General features: G+C 40.8%; 1 protein-coding gene across 2 annotated transcripts in view; it reads right to left on the bottom strand.

The window, feature by feature from the left end:
- Positions 1-25,350, bottom strand: part of NIPAL2 (NIPA like domain containing 2) — an 84,065-nt gene that overhangs the window by 32,513 nt on the left and 26,202 nt on the right. For both annotated transcript variants that reach the window (XM_066265985.1, XM_066265984.1), the window contains exon 4: positions 9,352-9,411. In XM_066265985.1, coding sequence (XP_066122082.1) covers positions 9,352-9,411 — 60 coding nt within the window. The remainder of the gene's footprint in view (positions 1-9,351; positions 9,412-25,350) is intronic.

Here is a 25,350-nt window from a genome sequence, read left to right as displayed (position 1 = left end):
CTTAGAGAATGTGTCCATTGATGTATGGCGGCCTCATTCTCTTTAAGTCTGCATAGTATTTCATTATATGGAGGGAGTGCTACTTATTTAACTAACATTGTAAAATGGTCCCTGTGTCACATCCTGACACTCCCCCCCCATTTCACATCTGCTTCCACAACTGTATCCTGTGCCCACTTACAGCAATGTGGATCTTCACTGAGTTTCAAAACTCCTTAAAAACGAATAAAATGACTAATGATTTTGCAATTATCTTTTATCTGAGCATCACATCATTGTGAGTCTAGTAAGCAACTCTATGGCAGTTCAGTAGGTCAGACATTCTTTTTCCTTGATAATTTTAATTTCAGCTACCTCCAACAATTACTAAAGCAATCTGTATAGTTGCTACCTGCTATATGCTCGTGTATTTGGTGTCCTTTATTTTTTCTATGTGATTAAGTGTTTCCTTTATGCATCATGTGCACATTTTCCAAAAGTATTTAAAAGTGTTGAAGATAGCCATTAGCAGTTCATTAAATAAATTTCCTTAAAATTTATTTATATCCCACTTTTTTTTTAAATGTCTTTTTTTTAATTTTTTATTTATTCCTTTTTAGAGAGGACAGAGAGAGGGAGAGAGAGACAGAGAGAGAGAGAGAGAGAGAGAGAGAGAAGGGGGGAGGAGCTGGAAGCATCAACTCCCATATGTGCCTTGACCAGGCAAGCCCAGGGTTTCGAACCGGCGACCTCAGCATTTCCAGGTCGACATTTTATCCACTGCGCCACCACAGGTCAGGCGCTATATCCCACTTTTTTTGAAAAGTGGTATGAAATGTCAGTTTCTATTTCAGGAAAGCCACGAATATTACCTCTTTTGAAAGACAAAGATTTCTGACTTAGATAACTTGCTAGCTTACCTTCTGCTGGTCCATTTGCCCAAAGGAGTATCTGGAAGAATGAAACACTAAGGAAGGGAAGCAGTACTTGACATACTCTTTGCCCATGGAAACGGCCTAATTTCAAGTCAAGAATTGGATTGTGGAAGTCTAATCTAAGCTGAAACTTCTTCCACAGAATTCAAATTTCACTGCTACTTATTAGCTGGATGTTCTTTATCCCTCTGTGACTCAGTCTTCTCATCTCTAGGTCCAGGTGAACTTGTCATACCTGCTGGCCTCCAGAAGTCTGGCTCTGCAAGAAACCAGTTTGGGGAGCTGAAACTAGGTTTGAAAAGCTCACCTGGAGGCCTGACATGACAGAGGACCCTGGGACAGAGTCATCTCAAGATGCTGACTGCCAAGAGTCAAAGACTGCTTAAATTAAGATTAAAAACTAAATCAGGCCCTGGCCGGTTGGCTCAGCGGTAGAGCGTCGGCCTGGCGGGGGACCCGGGTTCGATTCCCGGCCAGGGCACGTAGGAGAAGCGTCCATTTGCTTCTCCACCCCCACGCCCTCCTTCCTCTCTCTTCCCCTCCCGCAGCCAAGGCTCCATTGGAGCAAAGATGGCCCGGGCACTGGGGATGGCTCCTTGGCCTCTGCCCCAGGCGCTAGAGTGGCTCTGGTCGTGGCAGAGCGACGCCCCGGAGGGGCAGAGCATCGCCCCCTGGTGGGCAGAGCGTCGCCCCTGGTGGGTGTGCCGGGTGGATCCCGGTTGGGCGCATGCGGGAGTCTGTCTGACTGTCTCTCCCATTTTCCAGCTTCAGAAAAATAAAAAACAAACAAACAAACAAAAAAAAACCTAATTCAAAATTGCATCTCTAATATTATAGTCCAGGGACCATCAGGGGCTGTCACTGGGGCTATCTCTAAAAGGTTAAAAACCCAATTTGAGAACGGAAGGCCAGGCAGGAAGAAATCGGCTGCGCCTAGTGCAGGCTTCTCTTCATTAGCGTTAAAAGAAGACAGAAGGAAGGAAATGACATAACAGGTCACAGAGAAGAAACATTAGCAGCCCTATATTTGCTGCCCATTACTGTCCTCAGGGAACTGGTATGCACAACACTGAGATGTGGATATTGGTGGGGACCAAACTGGAGCAGCTGAGGGTAAGCTGCAGGTCAACAACGGGACGTGACCGGGACGTGGGGATGTGGTCACCCGGCCACCCTCATGCCTAGACCCGCAGCAAATACATTTTCTCATCAAATACAACTTGAATCACTTAAGAGTCTACAATGATCTGGTGGGAGTTTCAGATTTAGTTTGACATGATATACAAATATTAATAAAGTCTTTTCCTATAAACTTGCCATCTGTGCAAAATAGGTAAACAAGTTCATCCCTGGTCTTTACAGACAAGATATACTGTTAGAGGGCATATGCCAAGGGAGGGCAATCATTTTTTTAAAGTGATGTTCTTAAAACTATTGATCTCATAGACAAGTATGGTTGTCATGAGAGTTATATTGTATTACTATCACACTAAAATGTGATAATAACTATAATGGTTATAGCTAAGACTTATAAGCACAATTTCAATGTTTTGAAGGATTTTTAATGATTGATTTTACAGAGGGGGGGGAGCGAGAAGTAGCAACTCACAGTTGCTTTATTTTAGTTATTATTGCTTGCTTGTCATATGTGCCTTGACTGGCAAGCCCAGAGTTTCGAACCGGCGATCTCAGCATTACAGGTCGACACTCTATCCACTGCACCACCACAGGCCAGGCAATTTCAAATGTTTTATATATAACTTAATATTTACAATAAACCTGTGAAAAATAATTATACTATTATAACATATACTATATGTATATACATAATGTATTACATTGTAGACTATTAAACTATTATTATTCATATTGGACAGATGAGGAAATTGAGTCACAGAGGAAATAACTATCTTGCCTGGAATTTGCTAGCTAAGTAGAGAGCTTAGATTGGAACCCAGGCAGTCTACTTTCTTAATGATTACACTCTCTCACCTCTTGGACACATAAAGGACCAGGGTTGATGAATGGACAGCTCAGGGCTGTCCTTCATCTTGCAGTCTCAGCATCGGCTCGGCACCCAGGAGCCGCGCAGAGCATAGCCTGAGGCCAGGTGCAGCACCTCCTCGGCGGACGGAAGAAACTGACTTCTCCCGGCAGTGGTCCTTGACTGGCCCTGAGGTTCCTTTAGAAGCGCATCTTCACACTGGAACCAGTTTCATAAGATGGCTACTCCACCAAAAAAGGTTTCAAGTCAAATTTATTTAGAAGGAGGTGAGTTAAACAAACTTAAATAAGTTCTTTTACTGAAAGACTCCTCAGATTCTCAATGTGTTAGTGTTCATTGTGAATCGGCTAGAGGAGGACATGGCTGTAATATTTTCTAAACATATTTGACCATTTATATCATCCTGAAGTACTGCTTTGAGGAATATTTTATACTTTGGGAAACGTCTGACATTTAACTGGATCCAGCTGTGAGACGGCAGGCTCTATTTAAGGAGGCTACGGCTGTTCTGTTGTAAAGTCTCCTGTAGATACTTGTGGACTGAAAATGAAGTATAAAGTGGTTGAAGGGAAAACAGCCTAGAATCAGACTCCCGATGCTTCTGTTCACTGGCACCTCCAGCCTGCTGAGTTCCTCATCTATGTGAGCCTTGGATCCCAAGACCTACTTGCAAGTTCTTTCTCTGCTGACATTTGGTTTCCCAGCCCACCCTTCCCCTTCAGTAAAACCTGAAATCCCTTCTAATTTTGTCCCTACTCCCCAGCTGGATGCTAGCTAGTGTTAACTGTCTACTGTCTAGCTTCTGGAATATGACTTGACCTTACTTCTGGTAGCCTTACGAGTTTTTTAATATTCAGCTAGCCTGACTCCAATTAAGGTTGACATCTTATTCTCATGGTCCTTGCAACACATCTCTTGACAAATGGGGGTCCAGCTATTATTTTGTGAGGTACCAGGAGTCACAGAATAAACTGGACTCCTCGCCATCAAACCATTTGGGACGTTCTTTCCAGATTCTCAGGCTTATGGCAACCAAATCCTGAAGAAGCCCTGGACGGAGGAGTCTCAATTAATGCGGTGAATACAAATCTGTCTGCCATTCTCGAGGCATCTTTTGAAACCAAAGTAGCCAATCTGTCCTCTCAAACAGAAATAATGGTTTGTTTGGCTAGATTAGTGTTCTAGATACTGGCCCCGAACCAAGCTGACCTCTTGTGTGGGAGAAGGACAGAAAGAGATGGTCTTCATCTCACTATTAATCTCTTGACATTCTATCTGGGGAAACCATTAATAGGTGACTTGAAATAATTAAGTTACAAGTCTCTGGAGAGTGCTTGATGAATTGACTGCAATTTTTATTTTTATGATAACACCATCTGGACTTAAATCAACTAGGATCTCACAGGCTATTAGATTCAGTACTTTTGATGACTAAGGGAGAAGAGAGGGGGAACATACTATCATTTTTGGCTATTTAAAGGGGAGAGAAATCTGGTGCTTTTTTTAAAGGAAAAAAATATCATAAAAATAATTTAAAGTTATTAATCCACTAAGAATCAGAACACAGTCCAAAGCTTGTCATTGAGTTAATAATAGTTGGCGATTCCTTTCAGACATAGCTTTTGTGAGGTCATTTTTTGAGGCTAGTGGTGAAAAGCTTCATAGTCACAGAGCAACATTTGGCAATAAATTAGTTCAGCTTGTTCCCACATGGTCCAAAAGTCTTCATTTGTTCCAGCATGCAAAACAAACTTTCACTTGCTTCAAGAAGGAAAAAATAAATGATTTTCTTTTGTACATTTTGACAATTTAATTTTTAGCATGCTTATATGTTAATCTTTTAAAAAAAGAGTCACTATTCTTTTCTCTGTTTGGTTTTAGTCTCTGTAAAGAAAAAACAAACAAACTGCATTTTCAGCTTTTAACAGAAAGGGCCAAATTTTCTCAAGGCAACAGCAATATAGGACAAAAGAAAAGACATGTGACCTAACAAATTACTGAGATCTGGAAAAAAACTTTTCCCTAAGTATGAAATTGGTTATTACATCTCAGGTCATAATAATCTTATGATATTGCTGTTGGAGGCGTGGGTATGGAATTGGTGACTAAATCTTTCCTTATTTTATGATACTAAAGTCATTGGTCACTTTTAACTACAGTATGAAAGAAATACGCTATCAGTTATATAGCCCTACTCAAAAAGCATCAAGTTAGGAAGACAAAAAAAAAAAATAAGAACCCCAACCAGAGCTGTGGGAAATGTGACCTGGATTACTCAAGTTTGCAAAAATATCCTAATCAAGGTTTCCTCTGATGAACCACTACAGTATAGTGGTAGCTGATGGCTGTAGTCATAGTAATGATCATAATATTATATCATAGGCCCTATGCTTAAAGTTTTATATACATGAACTCATTCAATCCTATGAAATAGGTAATATTATTTCCATTGTAAAGATGAGGAAACTGAGGCTTAAGGAGATGAAGTAACTGAAAGGTGACACAGCTTTCTAACACTAGAGACTTGCCCTCAGACTTTACACTGTAGTTCTATCAGGTGGCCAGTATTAGAATATTAGCCCACCACTTACTAGGTATATGACCTTTGGCAAGTTATTTAACCTCTCTAAGTATCAGTTATATAAATAGGTTGTTCCTACATTTAAATTAGATATTTCATATAGAACACGTATAGTATCTGGAAAGAATAAATATTTTATAAAGGTTAGCTGTGACTCTGGTCAGTTGGCTGAGTGGTAGAGCATCGGCCCAGCATGTGGATGTCCCAGATTCAATTCCCGGTCAGGACACACAGGAGAGATGACCATGCTTCCTCACCCCCCCTTCACGTTTTTCTTTCTCTCTTCCCCTCCCACAGCCATGGCTTAACTGGAACGAGTTGGCCCCAGGCACTGAGGATGGCTCTGTGGCCTCTACCTCAGGCACTAAGAACAGCTTGGTTGCAGAGCAATGGAGCAATGCCAGATGGGCAGAGCATAGCCCGGTAGGGGGCTTGCTGGGTGAATCCTGGTTGGGGTGCATGCAGGAGTCTGTCTCTGTCTCTCCTCCTCTTATTTAATAATAAATTTTTTAAAAAAGATTAGCTGTTATTAAAATAAGAGAAATTAGCAAAAAATTAAAGAACTAATAGAGTTTTTATTTTGTTTGGTATATTTCTATGCATGTGTCTATGAGTATGTTTACTATTCCTTATGACCCTTTTTTTAGTAGCTTTTGGGAATAAAGTTGGTCATATTGTCTGATCTGTGGTGGTGCAGTGGATAGAGTGTTGACCTGGAATGCTTTGCCTGAGGGTTTGAGGCACATATCAGAAGCACATATAAGAAGCAACTACTGGCCCTGGCTGGTTGGCTCAGTGGTAGAGCATTGGCCTGGTGTGCAGGAGTCCCAGGTTCGATTCCCTGCCAGGGCACACAGAAGAAGCACCCATCTGCTTCTCCACCCCTCCCCCTCTCCTTCCTCTCTGTCTCTCTCTTCCCCTCCTGCAGCCAAAGGCTCCATTGGAAAAAAGTTGGTCCTGGCGCTGAGGATGGCTTTATGGCCTCTGCCTCAGGTGCTAGAATGGCTCTGGTTACAACAGAGCAATGCCCCAGATGGGCAGAGCATCGCCCCCTGGTGGGCATGCCGGGCGGATCCCGGTCGGGCGCATGCGGGAGTCTGTCTGACTGCCTCCCCGTTTCCAGCTTCAGAAAAATACAAAAAAAAAAAAAAAAAAAAAGGGGAAACTACTACGAGTTGATGCGTCCTGGTCCTCCCTCTACCTTTCTTTCTCTCTATCCTCTCTTTAAAATCAGTAAATAAAACCTTTAAAAAATAAAATAAAAAATAAAGTTGGTCATAGAAATAGAAATGATACAACTAACAAGTCTTTATATTTCTCAAAATGCTTATGTGAATTACCCAATTAGATCCTTAAAACAGCCTCTAATATTTGTCAGAAAACTAAGGCTTAGAGAAGTGAAATAATATTATACTGGCCACACAGCTGACAGCAGAGTTGAATCCAGATTTGAACCCATGAGAGTGAGTTTAATTTATATTCATCGATGTTGTGTCAATTAATTGCTTTATTAATGCTGAATTGATCTTGGGTTTTCTAAGTATATAATCAAATCATCTGCACATATTGATATTATTATTTCTTCCCTTTCCACAGTATGACTTTCATTTATCCTTTTCCTAACCCTTCCTGGCAGCTGTTATAAAGTATTAATAGAAACTTACCTTACCTTTGTGCACCTTTGTGAATACTTCTCGTGTTATTCCTTCTCTATGCCCTCCTCCAAATGCTTGGATGTGGCCCATGTCTGTCCTACTCAGTTGTCAGAGCACATTCAAATGTTACTTCTACTGTAAAAAAGATTCTCTGAGCTTCCCAGCCTGAGTAATTTCTCCTTACCTTAAACCAGTGGTTCTCAACTGGGGGTGATTTTACCTCCCAGGGAACATTTGGCAATGTTTGAAGTAATTTTTGATTGTCAAAACGAATGTAGGGTGCTACAGGCATCTAATCTGTAAAGGCCAGTTGCGATGTTACTAAACACCCTACAAGCTTGGCCCAGGATAGCTCCCTACAGTGAAGAACTACCCGGCCTAAAATCTCAGTAGTGTGAGGTTGAGAAAAGCTGTTCTAAACTAAAGGCTTAAGGCCTTATGATACATATTATCTCCTGCTTTAAAAAGACATCTACCTACAGTATCTATCTATCTATCTATCTATCATCTATCTACCTACCTACCTACCTACCTACCTATCATCCACCTATCTATCTATCTATCTATCTATCTATCTATCTATCTATCTATAATCATCAACTACTGTATTATTTGAGGACAGGGATTCTGTCTTAATTAGTCACCTTTTTACCACTAATAACCACGATAATTATCAAGTGTCCCTTTATATCCATCTGTATCACTTCATTAAATACCTTAGATTAATTTAAACATTAAATAAGCATTAATTACAAATGATGGTGCATTATAGAGAAAACAACTTAAAAGTTTTCTGAAGACATTAGGTGAATGAGAAGAATAATGTAGGACCTATGCTTTTTAACTTACAAACTCAGGCACTGCTCATTCTTATTTCTGATTCCTCACAATTTCCCCAAATGACTGCACCGACCATAACACACACACACACACACACACACTTAAAAAACAGCATAGAAAAATAATATATTTGATGAGATAGAGTTCATACAGGAATGCATTTGGAAAAGCATTTTAGCCATGAAAAACTTGACAAGGGTGACTAAAAACTCTGCTAGCAGAACCAAAGTACAGAAGAAAAGAAAAGTGAAAACACTTTCAGGGCACCAGGCTCAAGGGGAACGTGGTCAGAGAAACAAAGGCCCCACACAGCACGACTGGCATCGCATTCAAAGCTCAAATGTTTTAGATAAATGTGATCTCCTTGGAAGCGAGCTGACACTGTTTTATTTAAAGTGCCTAAAGCATCATATTCACTGTCATATGTCAGCAGCAACTCAAACAGGATTTTGTCAAGGAAGAAAATGTGAATCTCCACAATTCTTCTTACCAATTATATCTCCTACAAGCGGCAGAAGACATAATTAATATATGATGGCTTTGCTAGATAACAAATCGTTCTTACAGCCAGAAAGACTACTGTTATTTTCCACTAACAGCTGTATTTCCACATAAAATTTTGAAGAGCAGTGTTCTATATTACGTTTGGAGCGAGCTAAATATAAATCAGGTAGTTAACTGGGACATCCAATCTTTGTGTGTGGCTTTCCTTTTTATGTAGTACTTTCATGGAACAGTCTAACAGATATGGCCTTTGAAGTGAAATTTAGTGGATTTTATTATGCTCATGAGCATTTCATTAAATTCATAATAAATATACTGTAAAATAACAATTTGCTGTGGTCAATAGCATGGGCAGTGGGCACAATGAAAATGGAAGTATTTCCCACAGAAGAGCAGATGGCAGCTCCAAGATTATGTCCATTTCAGTAATTTGTCCCCAGTTTTTAAAGCACTTTTTTTTAGTGCACGAGAGGAGAGAGAGAGAGAGGAAGAGAGAGATGAGAAGCATCAATTCTTTGTTGAGGCACCTTAGTTGTTCATTGATTGCTTTCTCATATATGCCTTGACCAGGGGGCTCTAGCAGAGCCAGTGACCCCTTGCTCAAGTCAGCAACATTGGGTTTCAAGCCAGTGACCTTGGGGCCAAGCCAGTGACCCATGCTCAAGCCAGATGAGCCTGTGCTCAAGCTGGCGACTTCAGGGTTTTGAACCTGGGTCCTCAGTGTCCCAGCCCGATGCTCTATCCACTGTGCCTCCACCTGGCCAGGCTAAAGCACATGTTTTTTTTATGAATAGTATTATTGATTTCCTGATCAAACAGTACTATAATTACTTGAATTAAAGAATTACTTACCTAGTAAATCTGAGGCTCTCAAATTTTCTTTCAGAAACAAAACAGAAATAAAGACACTACCTAGAAAGAAAATGACCATTAGTGGTGCTTCCAACATAAAAACATATATTATGCAATGCCATTTGAAAGGAGTTAAGCCATTGTGTCTTAGGCCTGACTAGCTGTGTCCTGGTCAGAGACACCCAGTAGCTGTGGCTGTAAAAATGACTTCTTTCCCCTCATGGTTCAGGATACATGGGAAGTGGCCCTAAGGCAGTGACTGAAATAGTGCCCCACATATAGTGAGGGCTTAATACCTGAATGAATGAATGAATGAATAGAAAGAATGAGAGGAAGGAAGGGAGGGAGGGAGGAAGGGAAGGAGGAAGAAAGAGGAAAAGGCAGAAAGAGCTAGAAGGGAAGGAAAGAAAGGGTGGAAAGAAGGAAGTGTTAACTTTATAATCTAAACTGAAACTCAGTATTTCCCAACACCTCCTCCTTATTCATATGATACCACTATCAATCCTCGGACTCCTCCTAGTCACCCCCTGCTTCACACTGTACATCCAACAGGCTACTACTGGCTCTGTTAAATCTGAACTTCACTCTTCAAATCCATCTCGTCCCCTGCATTTTGTTGTCAGTCCCAGCTCCGGCCAGCCTCACCTCTGGCTTAGACCACTATAACAGCTTCCCACTGGGGCCTCCCATTTCACTACCCCTCACCCCTAGCACCATGACAGTAATTTTTCTAAAATGCAAATCTAATGTCAATCCACAGCTGTATAACTCTTAATAGCTTCTTCTCATTTACAGGATAAGGCAGCATCCAGAGGCAGCCATCCATGATTTCATTCCTGCCACTTTTCTTGCCACATTTGCCCTTGATCTGTTTTATAGTCTACACCAGGGGTCCCCAAACTTTTTACACAGTGGGCCAGTTCACTGTCCCTCAGACCATTGGAGGGCCGGACTATAAAAAAACTATGAACAAATCCCTATGCACATTGCACATATCTTATTTTAAAGTAAAAAACCAAAACGGGAACAAATACAATATTTAAAATAAAGAACAAGTAAATTTAAATCAACACACTGATCAGTATTTCAATGGGAACTATGGGCCTGCTTTTGGCTAATGAGATGGTCAATGGGCTCCTCTCACTGACCACCAATGAAAGAGGTGTCCCTTCTTGAAGTGCGGCGGGGGCCGGATAAATGGCCTCAGGGGTCCACATGCAGCCCACGGGCCGTAATTTAATTTGGGGACCTCTGGTCTACACCCGCCCTTACTAAAATAGTCATAACTCCCAGTCACCATTTAGCTTCATGCTAAAGCACTTTTATTTGTGCTACTTCTTATGCAACTCTGCCTCTATCCTCTTGAATAACTAGACTAAAACATCCCCTCTGGATCCCACCTAATCCTTACCATGAGGTTGACCACTCCACCCTTATATGAGATTACCCCTTGTAATATCGCCTTTTCATCACACCTAAGATTCGTCTGTCTCTCCCAAAACACTCTCAGTGCATTTTACTCTGAGATATATCTTATTCTTCTAATATCTCCAGTATGTAATTAGAACCTAGCATATAAATGTTTGTGGGATCGGTTCTGCATTTGCTGACCCTTGTGATGTTTAGGACCCCCTTTCCCATTACTGAGGCTACTGAGTTCTCAACCCCATATAGCCATGGCCTGCACTGTGGCCCAGCAGGTGGGTGAGTTGAATCCCTCCAAGGTGCTCCTCCTTTGGAGCCATTCCTCTCCAAGTAGAGGCATGGGAAAATACAAATTTGCAATGATACAAAGAACAAAACGCAACATAATTTGTGTTCTAAATTTTTAACAAAAATTATCAGCCAAGTTTTAAAAAGTAAAAATACAGGGAAAAAATCATTATCAAATAATATCATCAGTTAGAGAACACCACAGTTAATATGTTAGTGTCTTTATTTTCCTTTAGTTGAGATCAAGTATATATAATGCAAATTTCCTTTTCTCAGTTTGCACAGTCACTATATTATAAACAATTTTCCATGCCATTAAAAATTCTTCATAGATAAAATTTTTTTTTGACAGAGACAGAGAGAGTCAGAGAGAGGAACAGAAAGGAACAGACAGACAGGAAAGGAGAGAGATGAGAAGCATCAATTCTTTGTTGCGGCACCTTAGTTGTTCATTGATTGCTTGCTCACATGTGCCTTAACCAGAGGGGGCTACAGCAGAGCAGGTGACCCCTTGCTCAAGCCAGTGACCTTATGCTCAAGCCAGTGACCCTGCACTCAAGCTGGCGACTTTGGGGTTTTGAACCTGGTTCCTCCATGTCCCAGTCCAATGCTCTATCCACTGTGCCACCACCTGGTCAGGCTATAGATATAATTTTAATGAGTCTGTATAATAATTCATTAAGTCAAATAAATTTTAATATAACTATATCTGGTATTCTGGCAACTGGTTTAGAACAAAGTGGCAAATCTACACTAGAAAACCTCATTCAAGTACACTGGAATCCTTCCATATTCTCTCCTTCCTTTTCTCAATCTAGCTCTCATTCAAGTTGAGCTATGTATTTGCAAACTTTTCCTGGGAAGGTTATAGGAATGAAGGATTCACACAGAATAAACAGAGCATAGGAAATGTCCATCAAGCATGAATTAATTGTGTGGTTTGGTTTTAAACATTAAAGCAATTTTTAAAATCTACAGTTACATAGCCCATTACATTAAGAATTGAGTTTGGGACAGATGTAAAAATGTTTGAAAAATTTCTGTCTCAGGTTAAAACCAAAATAATTCAGGGCAACTAATTTCACATGTTAGAACATTAGAAAGGGTATAAAAAACAAGACCCCTCTCCCACCCTCATCACTGACTTCCTGTGCAATTAGGTAAGGAATGTTTCCAAGCAGAGGGAACAGATTACTATACAAAATAGGCAAGGTATTGCTACACTAACACACACCAAGTGCATTCCATTGTAAGGATAGGTGATTCTTTCACAGCAAAGGACTCTAGTGAGAAGAAAGACATTGTTTACAAGGAAGCAGGAAATTTTAGAGCTAGTAAGAGACAGAGATAACCTACTCCAGGTCCTTAATGTTATAATTGGGAAACTGAAGTCCAAAGTGGTTGTTTACTCATTGATTTGTTCATCTAACAAACATTTATATCATTACAGCAGAATCAGAACCAGCACCTATTTCCTTATTTCAGTCCAAGTTCTTTCTAATTCCTCCATAGCCTCCCCCCCCCTTTTTTTTCTCATTATAAATCATTCTTATGTATTTATTTATATATATTAGGGGCTTTACAAGACATTTCTCTATAATCTAGTTTGTGTTACTGCCTGCTCTTGAAAGTGGTATAACTTCACATCTCTTTAAATCTTCTGTAATCAGGCCTGTGACTGATTTAAGTTGCCTGTGCTCCCATTTAGTCCGGAGTTGTAAGGGATGAGTACACTGGAGGGAAGACTGGCTAAGGACTCATAGCTTTCAGGGGTGGGAATCACTCGAGGCGGGTCTATGTTTACTCACTCTGCCTACGTGTTAAGCGGAGTTGTTTGGCTCCGGCACTGACCAGAGATACACCTTTAATTTACTTGCTCTCAGGTCCCTACACAGAAGGGACTTGGCTGGGTGAGGTTACATTTAGGCTCACTTTTTGGATAAGACTCATTTAAACAAAGCAAGTTAAACGTAAGAGTATCTAATCACTGTGGTCACAGATGAGCTGTCAGGCTAGAAAACCGGGACTCCACAGCCTCCCTTGAAGTAGGAAAGACACTGTTTTCCTTCTTTTTTTGTCACAGCTTCATAAGTAATTTCGCTTTCAGAAGGAATAGGGGAAAATGTTCTGCAGGAGATATTTTCATTGCTGAAAGTGAAAAGGACATGATTGGTAACAGTAAGCTTGGACTACACTAATGCATCAAATTATATCAATTGCTGTAAAATAGTAATCAGTTTTATGAAACATAAATGTTATTTTTTCTTTCTAAAAAAAAATTATCTGATAAACTTCTTTTATTTCCCCCTCAAGGAAACAGCTTTTAATTATGTTCACAACAGAATACAATGTATAACTTTATATTTTTTACAATTACAGGCATTTGAAGAACCTGGCAAACTTCCATGAAGAACTGTAAAGATCATTACTAGCTCCATGATGCCTATGCAAGTAATTGAATATATATTTTCACTTAAGATGTCTGAGACTGAATCAATCCTGTTGAGGATAAGACATCTTATCTGAAGACAATTAGGGGCCTGACCAGGCACAGTGGATAGAGCATTGGACTGGGATGCGGAGGACCCAGGTTCGAGACCCCGAGGTCGCTAGCTTGAGTGTGGGCTCAATCTGGTTTGAACAAAGCTCACCAGCTTGGACCCAAGGTTGCTGGCTTGAGCAAGGGGTTCCTCGGTCTGCTGTAGCCCCATGGTCAAGGCACATATGAGAAAGCAATCAATGAACAACTAAGGTGTCGCAATGAAAAACTAATGATTGATGCTTCTCATCTCTCTCCATTCCTGTCTATCTATCCCTCTCTCTGACTCTCTCTCTCTGTCTCTCTGAAAAAAAAAAGACTCTTGTTTGAAGACAATGAGGTATCTGAAGACATCTAATTTGACTAGCAGTGAAACTGTTAGTGGTAGAATTTTGATAGAATATATATCTATATATCTATATGTAGATTTAGATATATAGATATCTATTAAAAATAAGTTAGTATGTTGGAGGTACTTCTATCCTCATCTTTCATATTTGATAGAACATGAGGTTTTCTATAAGATTTTTGCATAAGAGAATAAGAAGACTTTAAGTTTTATTTATCTAGCAAAGAAAGTAATAAAAAGAACATTCTATTAAGATACATTTACTTGTAACTCATTTATCTAGCAGAACATTGTTACAATGAGAGCTGTACAGAGCAAAAACACAGTATCTGAGCAATAGTTAATAACATGACTTCTGAGGATAGTAATTTTTTAAAAGGAGAAAAAGAAACTGAAGTGCTCCCATATACATTTGCAGTCAGAGGTCTGTCAAACTCAACCCTGTTAGTTGTTACTATAGCCACAACCATCATTTAATGAACACTTAAAAAGGGTAAAAATCTATTATACTTTTTCCTGTGGTAAAATTGAAGATTTAACCACAGGAAAAAAAAAATTCACAATCAATAGCTTAAGAAGCATTAAAACAGAACACATTTGTAAATTAAATAGATTTGTACTAGGTAAGCTTAAACTATAGTTATTAGTGAGCATTTACTTCTGCCCTCACCCTTTTGTGTATATTTTGAACTACAGGCATATCTGGGCAGAGGTTCACGAATCCCTTCCCATTCTGGCCTTCATAGGACACAGGTCTGTACAGGGAGTACTCTGGATTAAATTCATTACACGGTGTCACACAATGATCCCAGAGGTAGACAAGAATGACCATAACACTGAAATGAAGCAAAGAGACTTTTAGCAGAACTTTCGTTCTCTAACAGGCTCCCTAACCCTGGCCTTGAGGCTGCTTTTACAGGCTGAGCCTTGGGCTAGTTTCACAAGGTTGCAGGTGTTCCCAGAATGTTTCTCCCTGAATTAGTCCTATAGGTAAACATTATAAATGAGTCTGTTTCACTCTTTGGTTTACTGCTAGGCTTCCCTCCTCCCATACCCTGGCCAGAATGTAATCTTTCCTTTAAAAGTTTGCTCCTGAGTGTGTTTAGTGCCGCAAGTTTTTGGAACGCTAGTTCCCTCGTTGGTCACTGGCTTTTGAAATAAAGCCTTAATTGACTACTTACTTATGTCTGTTTCTTGCTGTTCCAATATAACAACCCATTTAAAAAGGTGAAGGCAGTATATGAAGATAATATACCACAATTCAAACAGTAGTTATGTAGGAATCATTGGGAAAAAAAGATAGCAGGAATATTATCCAAAAGGGGAAAGAACAGGAAAGCTTTTTCTAGTATTTTCTTTGATTCAAATAATATTCCCATGGGGAAGTTCATTAATATATTAATTTGGCCTTGGCCATAAAGCTTTATGGCCACAAAGAATCTTAGCAAAAGTTTTAATGGACTGACTCCTATTGGTGAGGCACCTATACTCTTTTCAGCCATTGTCACTCAGATTAACCATCAGAATGAAGATGCTTTCTGGTCAAGATTGACATAAGGAAACTTATAACTGGGCATTGTGATTCAGATTTCCAGATGAAAACAGGTATAGGCCAAATAAGATTCCGGTGGTTTAAGCTGAACCAAGCCTAGATGTGGGGGACCGTGCCAGTTCCAAGTGTAAGTATTTGTCCTGGCATCAAGCTTCCTAATGCTTCCTGATTTACTTAGGAATAAATTGAGTTTGTTCTCCACTCATCTCCTCTTTGATATCACTCAGACTTGGTCTAAAACCTGGTCGTTATTACGGAAGAGTTACTTAGCTTAATGTGGTTAAGAACTGGTGCTCTAAGATCCATAGCAGGCCACAAATGAGAGGGAGAGAGAAAGAGAGAGAGAGAGAGAGAGAGAGAGAGAGAGAGAGAGAACACTATAAATTAATCTGGTGCACCACAATTCAGATAGTTTGTACAAACTTGATTTGGATTTTCTTCTCTAACAGCTACTAATGAGGATTAGGAACTCAGAAGTTAAGCATCAGTTTTTTGTTAGCTAGGACAAGGGTCTCAAGGTCTCAGTGGATCTTAATGCTATTCTTGCTAAATGTTGAAATATAGCACAGTATTTTGCAGATGGAGCTACAACAGGGTGAGCTTGACCAGAACCCCAACTAGATAAATTTAGCCAACTGCAAAGAAGAAATTGACAGGTAATGAACCAAATAGTGTATATAAGCAATGGCTACACCTCCCTTTGGGAAGACAGGGCTTGGATGTGAATCTTACTTGCTGCAAGTAAATAAAACTACTTCATGACTACTTGTTCTTGAATAAGAACACCCCAAGTGGTAAACCCCTTGAGTTCGGTAACATTTCTATATGTTAGCACTTAAACTCAAGGGTAGATTTTTACATATCACTTTAGATTTTTGTGCCTATGGAATGATAGGCAAATGGGTGTTCCCTTTTCAATTTGCAACATTAAGATACCTGTGTACTTTTTACTTAAATCCTTTACCACCTAAATTATAATTTTTTTAATTAAAGATTTAATAGTTCAGAAGAAAGTTCAATAACTATTTAAATGTGTTATAGTATGGCTATTTTTAAAAGATTTTGTTCACATTTATTTACTTCTCTCCATTATTTACCCTTTTTGACGACTTTTTTTTTTTCAGTGAGAGGAGGGGAGATATTGACACAGACTTCCGCATGTGCCCTGACTGGGATCCACCCAGCAACCCTGTCTGGGGCTGATGCTGAAATCAGTCGATCTATCCTCAGCACCTGAGGCCAATGCTTGGACCAACCAAGCTATCCTCAGCATCTGGGGTCAATGCTCAAACCAATTGAGCCACTGGCTGCAGGAGGGGAAGAGAGTGAGAAGGGGTGGAGGGGTGGGGAGAGCAGTAGATGGTCACTTCTCATGTGTGCACTGACTGGGGATCGAACCCCAGATGTCAGCATGCTGGGCTAATGCTCCATCCACTGAGCCAACTGGCCAGTCTATGACGACTTCTTCTTTTTTTTTTGTATTTTTCTGAAGCTAGAAACTGGGAGAGACAGTCAGATAGACTCCCACATGCGCCCGACCGGGATCCACCCAGCACGCCCACCAGGGGGCGATGCTCTGCCCCTCTGGGGCGTCGCTCTGTCGCGACCAGAGCCACTCTAGCGCCTGGGGCAGAGGTCAAGGAGCCATCCCCAGCGCCCGGGCCATCTTTGCTCCAATGGAGCCTCGGCTGCGGGAGGGGAAGAGAGAGACAGAGAGGAAGGAGAGGGGGAGGGGTGGAGAAGCAGATGGGCGCTTCTCCTGTGTGCCCTGGCCAGGAATCGAACCCAGGACTTCTACACACCAGGCCGACGCTCTACCACTGAGCCAACCGGCCAGGGCCTATGACGACTTCTTAAAAAACAAATTTAATCCAAAGCATTAAAAAAATTATTTATATATTACTTAAATGCAATTATGATATGATATTCTTGTCTGATTCAACTGAAAAGAAAAAAACACCTCTGGTTCACAGGTCACAAACTCAGATGCCAACAGTGGCCAGATAGGTAATCTTGTCAAGAGTAAAAATTTATGAGGGTGGTGGGCTGTAGCAATGAGGGGCAGCAGAGCTGTGGTGACTAGGACTACACAGGATCAGCAACAGGTGGCAGCCATAATTCAACACTGCAAGTCCAGTGTTACCAAATCTCATTCTTCTGGACAAAAATCTAATTCTTGTGTGTCACAGTCCAGTTTTTAAACATAGGAAAATAATTTGTACTCTTATAACCATTGTTTCAGCCAAATAAAACACAGCAGAGGCCAGATCTGGTCGACAGGCCACCAGTTTGTGAACACTGATCTAGTCTACAAATGAAAATTTCATCAGTATTCATATCCTGGACATTCAATTTATTGTTTAGTGTCTACACTCTGAAGATAGCTCAGGGTATGTGTTTATAATACAGGAAAAGTATAAGACAAAGTAGTAAAGAAAACTCTCTTTTATAAAAAAAAAATAACCCATGACATAAAAAGAACATATTTATATAATAATGCTACAAACAGATCCTCACATGTAAATATCTGGCTTGTGGTTTCTGAGCATTCAGAATGGCAGCTTTATTGTACTGTTAAAAAGCAAACCACAAGAGCACTTTCATGTCAGTCACCATCAAGCTTCAAACACGTGGACGCATCCGTGGACACATCGAGCGTGCTCACAGGCTCCGTCAACTCTAACTGTCCTGAGGTACCGACTGCTGCATAATTACCATTCCCTGTCAGTTGCAGAACTGCAGGGGAAAAGTATGTCAATTTCAATGTAGCTTTGGAGTTAGGATTTGAAGATCTGAGATATGACAGTTTGAAAAACGTTTCTTTAGAGAGAGCAAAGTTGGCCTACCATCCATAATGACAGGAATAAAAGTGTCAAGTAATTCATCTTAATAAAAAAATTGCTTTTGTCATTTACTGACAATAATAAAGAGTTCGTTCATCGGCAATTTGCATAATTTTAAATAAGGAAATTTACCCGGATTAAGAACAACAATCCTTTCTTTTTTACATTTGTCTTGATGCACATTAGTGATTAAACTTGAAAAGACTCCAAAAAGAGTAAAAATGCTATCACTGAAAAGATTAACTCTGTATTATAAATTTAAACGCACATTACTTCATTAATAGCAATTTCTCTAGAAATACTTTGTGGCATTCTCAAAAAATAAGGATGGATGGATGGAAAAGACATTTCAAATAAAGATTTAGGTTTTCCGAATGCTTTTCAGCCGAGCGCACGAGCAGACATAAACTGAGAGCCTCAGGGCTTTATCCCACACATTTTATTTAGGCTGGTTTGGGGACAACGTGCTAAAGCCGATGAGACAGCAAGTCACTGAGAATAAGGATATTTTCGCATGTTCCCATCATGAAAATAAGCGTCCGTGTGAAGTGCCACCGTCACAAGCAGCCCAGGAGGGTTGCAGCCCCGGGGAGTGTATCCAGCCTGGCACCAAGCACAGGGCTCTAAGAACTGGGACAATCTGCAGCATCTAGGTTTGTGGAACGTGACCGGCCACTCGCTCGTTGTCTGTTTATGTTTCCTTTCATTTGTTTCTAATAAAAATCTTGGAGACTGAAGTTTCTGCTTGAGATGACTTCTTTGGAATTCCAAAAGGCCTCACCCGGGCTTCCTGGCCATGGAGGCCCATCATCTAATGGATTACAGACCTGTTTCAGTCCAGAGCTTCCTGACAGCACAACAGAAGTGCACAAAACACGGACTCCACATCATGAATGTCGTTTTGAGCAAAAGCCAGAGTGTTAGGGAAAATGAGAGATGGGAAAGACTTGTCCGTCATCTGTCTCATGTTCTTCTCATCCTTTCAGTGCCTTCGCTGGCCAAGCTTAATCCACATTAGCCTATGAAGAGGGCGACTACTTCTCTTAGGAAATGATTCCAGGGCCAAGAAGACCTAGCTGCTACTAATTTGATCATTCCATTCAGTGGTCCAAGTGTTTGATCTCATATAATTCATTGCAAATTAAATCTACTTATTACTCACTTCTATTCATCTGGGAAATAATTAAGTAAAATAAATTTATGTGTCTCAGATGGTACCTGGAATAATGGATGCACATCCAATATGAGTTTCTTACCTTTAACTATTTCTAAAGTATTGCCTGAATTTAACTGGAAAAAAAGATGACATATTCTCTGAACTCTTTTCTAATTCCTTTCAATAAATATGCTCAGAGGCATAAAACTGAAAAATGTCCATCACGTTCTATTTGCTCCAACCTTCCTGCCCCTGCAGTGATCTCCCTGGATGTCCCTAGACAAGTTAATTTTACACTGAATCAGGTCTACCATGAATTTTCTTAATTCCACGTGGCTTTGGCCCTCTGGATTGTTGATAACTTTTTTATTTTAAATCATCTCTCAATGCTTAGACACAGCACAGATCACAGTCATGGGGATGAAGAGAAAAAGGAAAACATTAAATGAAGGATATGCTTTGCAGATGCACGAATAATCTAACTCAACCCCCAAAGTTCAGGCTTATCGACCTTTAAGTATTTATAAGAGTGAACTATAGGAATATGATGTGAAAATATGCAGAGTTAGGATGACAATTAGAGACAGCAAGGTGCTCTAGGGCGAGAACCCTGAGTGGACGAGAGTCCAGGGGCCTCTCTGACTCACTCTGGAAACACTGCATGCTGGAAACAGCAAAACAGCAGGATAAGATTCAGCAACAAGAAATGTTTATGCTCTCAGAACAGAGATTAGGAGTCAGCATGTTCCTTGTCCTTTACTTCACCCCCTGAAAACTTCTGCAGTCTGCTTCCTTGAATTATCTGTGCTGGCTAATAAGTATCTGAGTAAGGCTGGGGACAGGGCTTCAGTCCTTTGGTCTGCTGACCAGGGCTTTGCCTCCCCTTGGCCCCTCAGAGCATTTCGTCTGGTCTCTGAGTAGTTCATTGTCACTGCGACAAGTGGTGCCCACTGTGAGGAACAAGAACCAAATGGCAGGTTTGCTACTCTGAGTAGTTAGTTCATTGTTGCTATGACAAGGAGTTCCTCACACAGGGAACCACTTGTCAAAAGAAATGACCTCCCAAAGCCCGGCAAAGGAAAAGGATATCCACTCATCCCATGTGGTAAGGGACACAAGCAGCAGGGGAACAGCCCTTGAATGCTGCAGCGAGGTCACTTTTAGGGATCAGGCCAGGGGATGTCCCTTTCCCCTGAGCAGCAGAGTCTCAAGTTATAGCTACAGGGACTCCTCCAGGCAGCAGGATGTCAGATACTTTAACTGCCCTCTTGCTCCCGACTGGACAACACCACCTTTGGTATCTGAAGGAAGGAAGTTTAGACTTAGAGACTGGGAAAGCACTTTTACCACGGGGATGGTTGAAGCAGTTGGGATAGGATATGAAATGATCTCTTGGGATTGGAAAGAGCTTGTAAACACTGTCCTTACCACCCAGCTCGAACCTCAGACCAGCCCTTCCCCCTAGATATTTCACTGACCCTAACCAGCAGGAAGTAGCTACAGAAGAAGAGACTTTCACCCCATTTCCTTAAAAAAACCAAAAGGCTGGAATGTTAGGTTTGGGTCCAGGGCCCCTTTAAGTCCAGAGCCCCTTTAAACTCAAATTCCCCTCACCCAACCTCCCACTAGGGCAACTTCCTCATTAAGCATCTTCCTCACCCAAACCTCCTCCCCCCCTTATGCAAATCTCCCTCCCCAGAAGGTTCTGGGAAGTGCCTTTGGGACAAGGCCTTCAGGAGGGACCTGAGGGCTGGGAAAGGGAGACAGTCTGTGACCAAGGCCACAAACCTGTTACAACTGTGAGAAAGAAAGACATTTTCAGAAAGATTCAGGCAGAGCCTAATAGCAACTGTGTAGCTTGGCTCTTGTGTGTGCCCTGAGAAGCTAGTTAAAACTCAATCTGAAAATTCCTTATAAAGTCCCAGCAAAGCAGACTGTAAAAATCCAGTATGATCAATTACTATTCCTATTGTGTTTATGCAAATTAGCAGGCCAAGTTAAAACTAGACAATGCTGTAACTAGGATAATCTTGATTTGGCTCTCTGGAAAAAAAGGAGAATACTTTTAAAATCTAAGCAGCTCAGTAGTCCATCCCCTCCCTTCTTTTCTGTCATCTTGGAAGGCTGGCAAGGACAAAGAAAGAGTCTTGCCCTCTCTGCAATTATTAATCATACTATAAACTATAAAGTTATACCAACTTTTTTTAACCAGGTAGTCTAGAAAAGCATTTGATATTACTACTAGTTTAAATTTGATTAATGTCTTTTAAAGTTCTTAACAGAAAAAATATATTTGTTTTCCCTAGGGCCCAGTGGTCGGCAAACTCATTAGTCAGCAGAGCCAAATATCAACAGTAGAACGATTGAAATTTCTTTTGAGAGCCAAATTTTTTAAACTGAAACTATATAGGTAGGTACATTCCTTATCGAGGTAGCGCCCGCACGTGGTATTTTGTGGAAGAGCCACACTCAAGGGGCCAAAGAGCCACACGTGGCTTGTGAGTCGCAGTTTGCCAACCAGGGCCTAGGCTTACAAAAGGTTCCTGTTATCTCTGTTATATCCTTTGAAAATATTACTTTGTTTGCCAATGAAATAACCTGTTTCTAAAGGTCATAAAAATATGTTCATAAATGTATCCATCTAAAATTGCTTAATTACTAACTTAGTCCTCTCTGAAAGTTAAGGTTTTTGAAAATTGAGAGTTCTGATTAATTAGAAAGAAGTTGTATGGCTTTAATAATAAAAGGTATAAGGTATAGAGGTACTTTTGAAAGAAAAAGGAAGAGAGTAAATTGTTCTGAAAGCTGGTTATTTCTGAATGGTGAAGAAGGTTTGTGTAAGTTGCAGAAGGTTGGTGCAGGTTGTAAAAGGTTTGTGCAGAGATAAAAAAAAAAGAGAAAGAACTGAGAAAGTAGACAAAGGTGAGAAAAGGGAAAAAAGGAAGGACTTTAGAAGAAGGGTTGTTCTGAAAGGAAAATAAAAAGGGAAATTAGAACATTCTTAGGGGCCTCAGGAGCTTGAGAAATTCACCCAGACTCACAGGTATTACAGACAGAGCAATAGCCTTCTTAGGCCCCAACTGCACAAACAAAAAAGGGGGAGTCAGGAGGAGATACTCACCCACAGAGACAGTTGTATAAGGCTCTTTTTCCTCTTAATTTTTTGAACATTTCTCATCTGGACTTAACTGCAGCCAAGCATTTTGCACCAGCCAAGCAACAGCCTAATTCTCTTGTGTTGTACCGGGATGTGTTAGCTGGCCTTGAGTGGTAGAATCCAGTCAAGTTACCAAGCCGAGGGCAAGGGTATGTTGCAATTTTGTCGTCAACAGGTCCTCTTTGAATACCATGAGAAATATGAAGCCTTATCACAAATTGGCATCAGCGCCTAGAAAGCAACCTGGTTCCAGAGATCCAGAAGCTGATAGTGAATCCATCTCTGGATATGAACCCGAAAAAGATAAGAACACTTAACTCTCTCCTAAACACTCAGGGAGCGCCTGACATCACCTGGGACACTTTAAAACATCTAACCAGGCGTGCTGAAGAAGTTCTGCAAAATGCAGGCACACCTGTAACCCCTGAAAACCTGTGCTTGCCCTTCTCCTTCCACTGCAACCACCTAACCATCTTAGCCTTTGTTGATCTGTACTGGAGACAATATGTGCTGGAAACAGCAAAACAGCAGGATAAGATTTAGTAACAGGAAATGTTTAGGCTCTCAGGACAGAGATTAGAAGTCAGCATATTCCTTGTCCTTTACTTCACCCCTGAAAACTTCTGCTGTCTGCTTCCTTGAGTTATTTGTACTGGCTAATAAATACCTGAGTAAAGCTGGAGATGAGGCTTCAGTCCTTCAGTCGCTGACCAGGGCTCTTGCCTCCGCTTGGTCCCTTGTGTATGAGTAGTTAATTGTCACCGTGACAGTGAACATTCACAAGTCCCTTGCAATGAAATTTTTAGCCTTTGTGCTTCATCAGGAATTTAAATCTTTTAAACAAATGTTTTTTTCTGTTCCAACACTCTAGAATAGAACATCTTATTCTTGTTTTTATCAAAATTCAATTTCAAACCAATTCTATGAAGCCATGCTATGTGATTTACCTGTGTTACTTTCTCTTCTAGAAAAGCAGATGGCAGGCAACCAGACACACACAGTCCCCAGTCTCCCGGGTCTTAGTGAACAGCCAGGCTGGACATTAAAAAAGTCACTGAGAGCATGAGGAGAATTGCCAAAGAGGAGGTACAAGGCCAGGGCCGGCGTGTGCAGCCGAGGAGGTGGTGCAGTGCATGAAGACACTGCGTCTAAGGATGCACTACCCACATCTCCGAGTCTGTTGATTTGTCTACAAGGTCAGGGCCGGCGTGTGCAGCCGAGGAGGTGGTGCAGTGCATGAAGACACTGTGTCTAAGGATGCACTACCCACATCTCCGAGTCTGTTGATTTGTCTAGTTCTTAGGACAATTTTCTGACAGATGGCACCACAGTGTCCTGCTTTAATAAAATCAATGCATTACAATTTGAAGACAGACAGAAATATAGTATCGTGAGAAAGGCTGTCTTTTCTAACTCACAAAAAGGCACTACGTGGATGAGAGGAGGGCCCACGTAGTTGCTAAGGGAGCAGAGAACAAGACTGCCTAATTGAGTCTAGTAGCCAGGAAAGGCCTCGAGGGAGAAGGTGTACCTGAGACAGGCAGTATTAGCAGACGTTTAAAATTTTAGTATAAGTTCCAAAGAATATCTAACTTATTCTTTTTTACTAGATTTCTGTACATGGTTCTTCTGAAAACACTTTTCCTTTTTTTTTTTTTTTTTTTTTTTAGAGTGAGAAACAGGAAGGGAGAATGAGAAGCATCAACTTGTACTTGCTTTCACTTTAATTCTGTGTGGATTGCTTCTTCTACATGCCTTGACCAGCAATGGGACCTCAGGCTCAAGTCAAGCCAGCAACCTTGCACTCAAGCTAAGGAGCCCACACTCAAGCCAGCAACCTCGGGGTTTCGAACCAGCAAGTTCAGCATTCTGGGTCAATATTCTATCCACTGTGCCACCACCAGTCAGGTCACAAAACACTCTTATTGCAGTTAGATATGAAAGAAATCTGGCCTTTAGGCTCTCAGAAATTAATTAGCAAGTAAAGGAAAGTGCTATAAAGCCAGAGCAAGAAGACAAAGTTGCACACACATCGTAGGTTATTAACACTTTTCCTCTGACAGACTTCTGGGTCTGTTTTCTAAATGCATTTTGTCTTGGTAGGTTATATGGAAATTCTGGTATTTACTAAGAATGTTTTGGTGGGGAATATGTGGAGGAGTCAAAAGGTAATTACTGTTTAATGGCTAACAAATGAGCTATAAGGATCCTACTTTTCAGAACTCTGAAAATGAACCATTACATGGATAAGAACAATAAAAAGCATTTCTTGAATTGGTTCATTCATTTTATTATTATTTCTTTTTAAGTGAGAGGAGGGGAAATCATGAGACAGAATCCCACATGTTCATGAACAGGTATCCACCTAACAACTCCTGTCTGGGGCCAATGCTTGAATCTACTAAGCTATTTTTAGCACCTGAGGCCAACTCTCTGACCAATAAGCTACTCTCGGTGCCTGGGGCGAACCAATCAAGCCACTGTTTGTGAGAGGGAATGAGGGAGAGAAAGGGGAGAGGGAGGGAAAAGAAGCAGATGGTTGCTTCTCCTGTGTGCCCAACAACCTGGGACATCCCTTGGCTGGGCCAACACTCTATCTACTGAGCCAACTAGCAAGGGCTGATTCATCCATTCTTAGAAAAATAAACTATTTGGGGGCATGGAAGTAAGTTTCATCAAAAGGAATTATA

Source organism: Saccopteryx bilineata, chromosome 3 (assembly GCF_036850765.1).
Source record: "Saccopteryx bilineata isolate mSacBil1 chromosome 3, mSacBil1_pri_phased_curated, whole genome shotgun sequence".
NCBI classification, from domain to species: domain Eukaryota; kingdom Metazoa; phylum Chordata; class Mammalia; order Chiroptera; family Emballonuridae; genus Saccopteryx; species Saccopteryx bilineata.
This window is presented reverse-complemented; position numbering and strand designations above follow the sequence as displayed.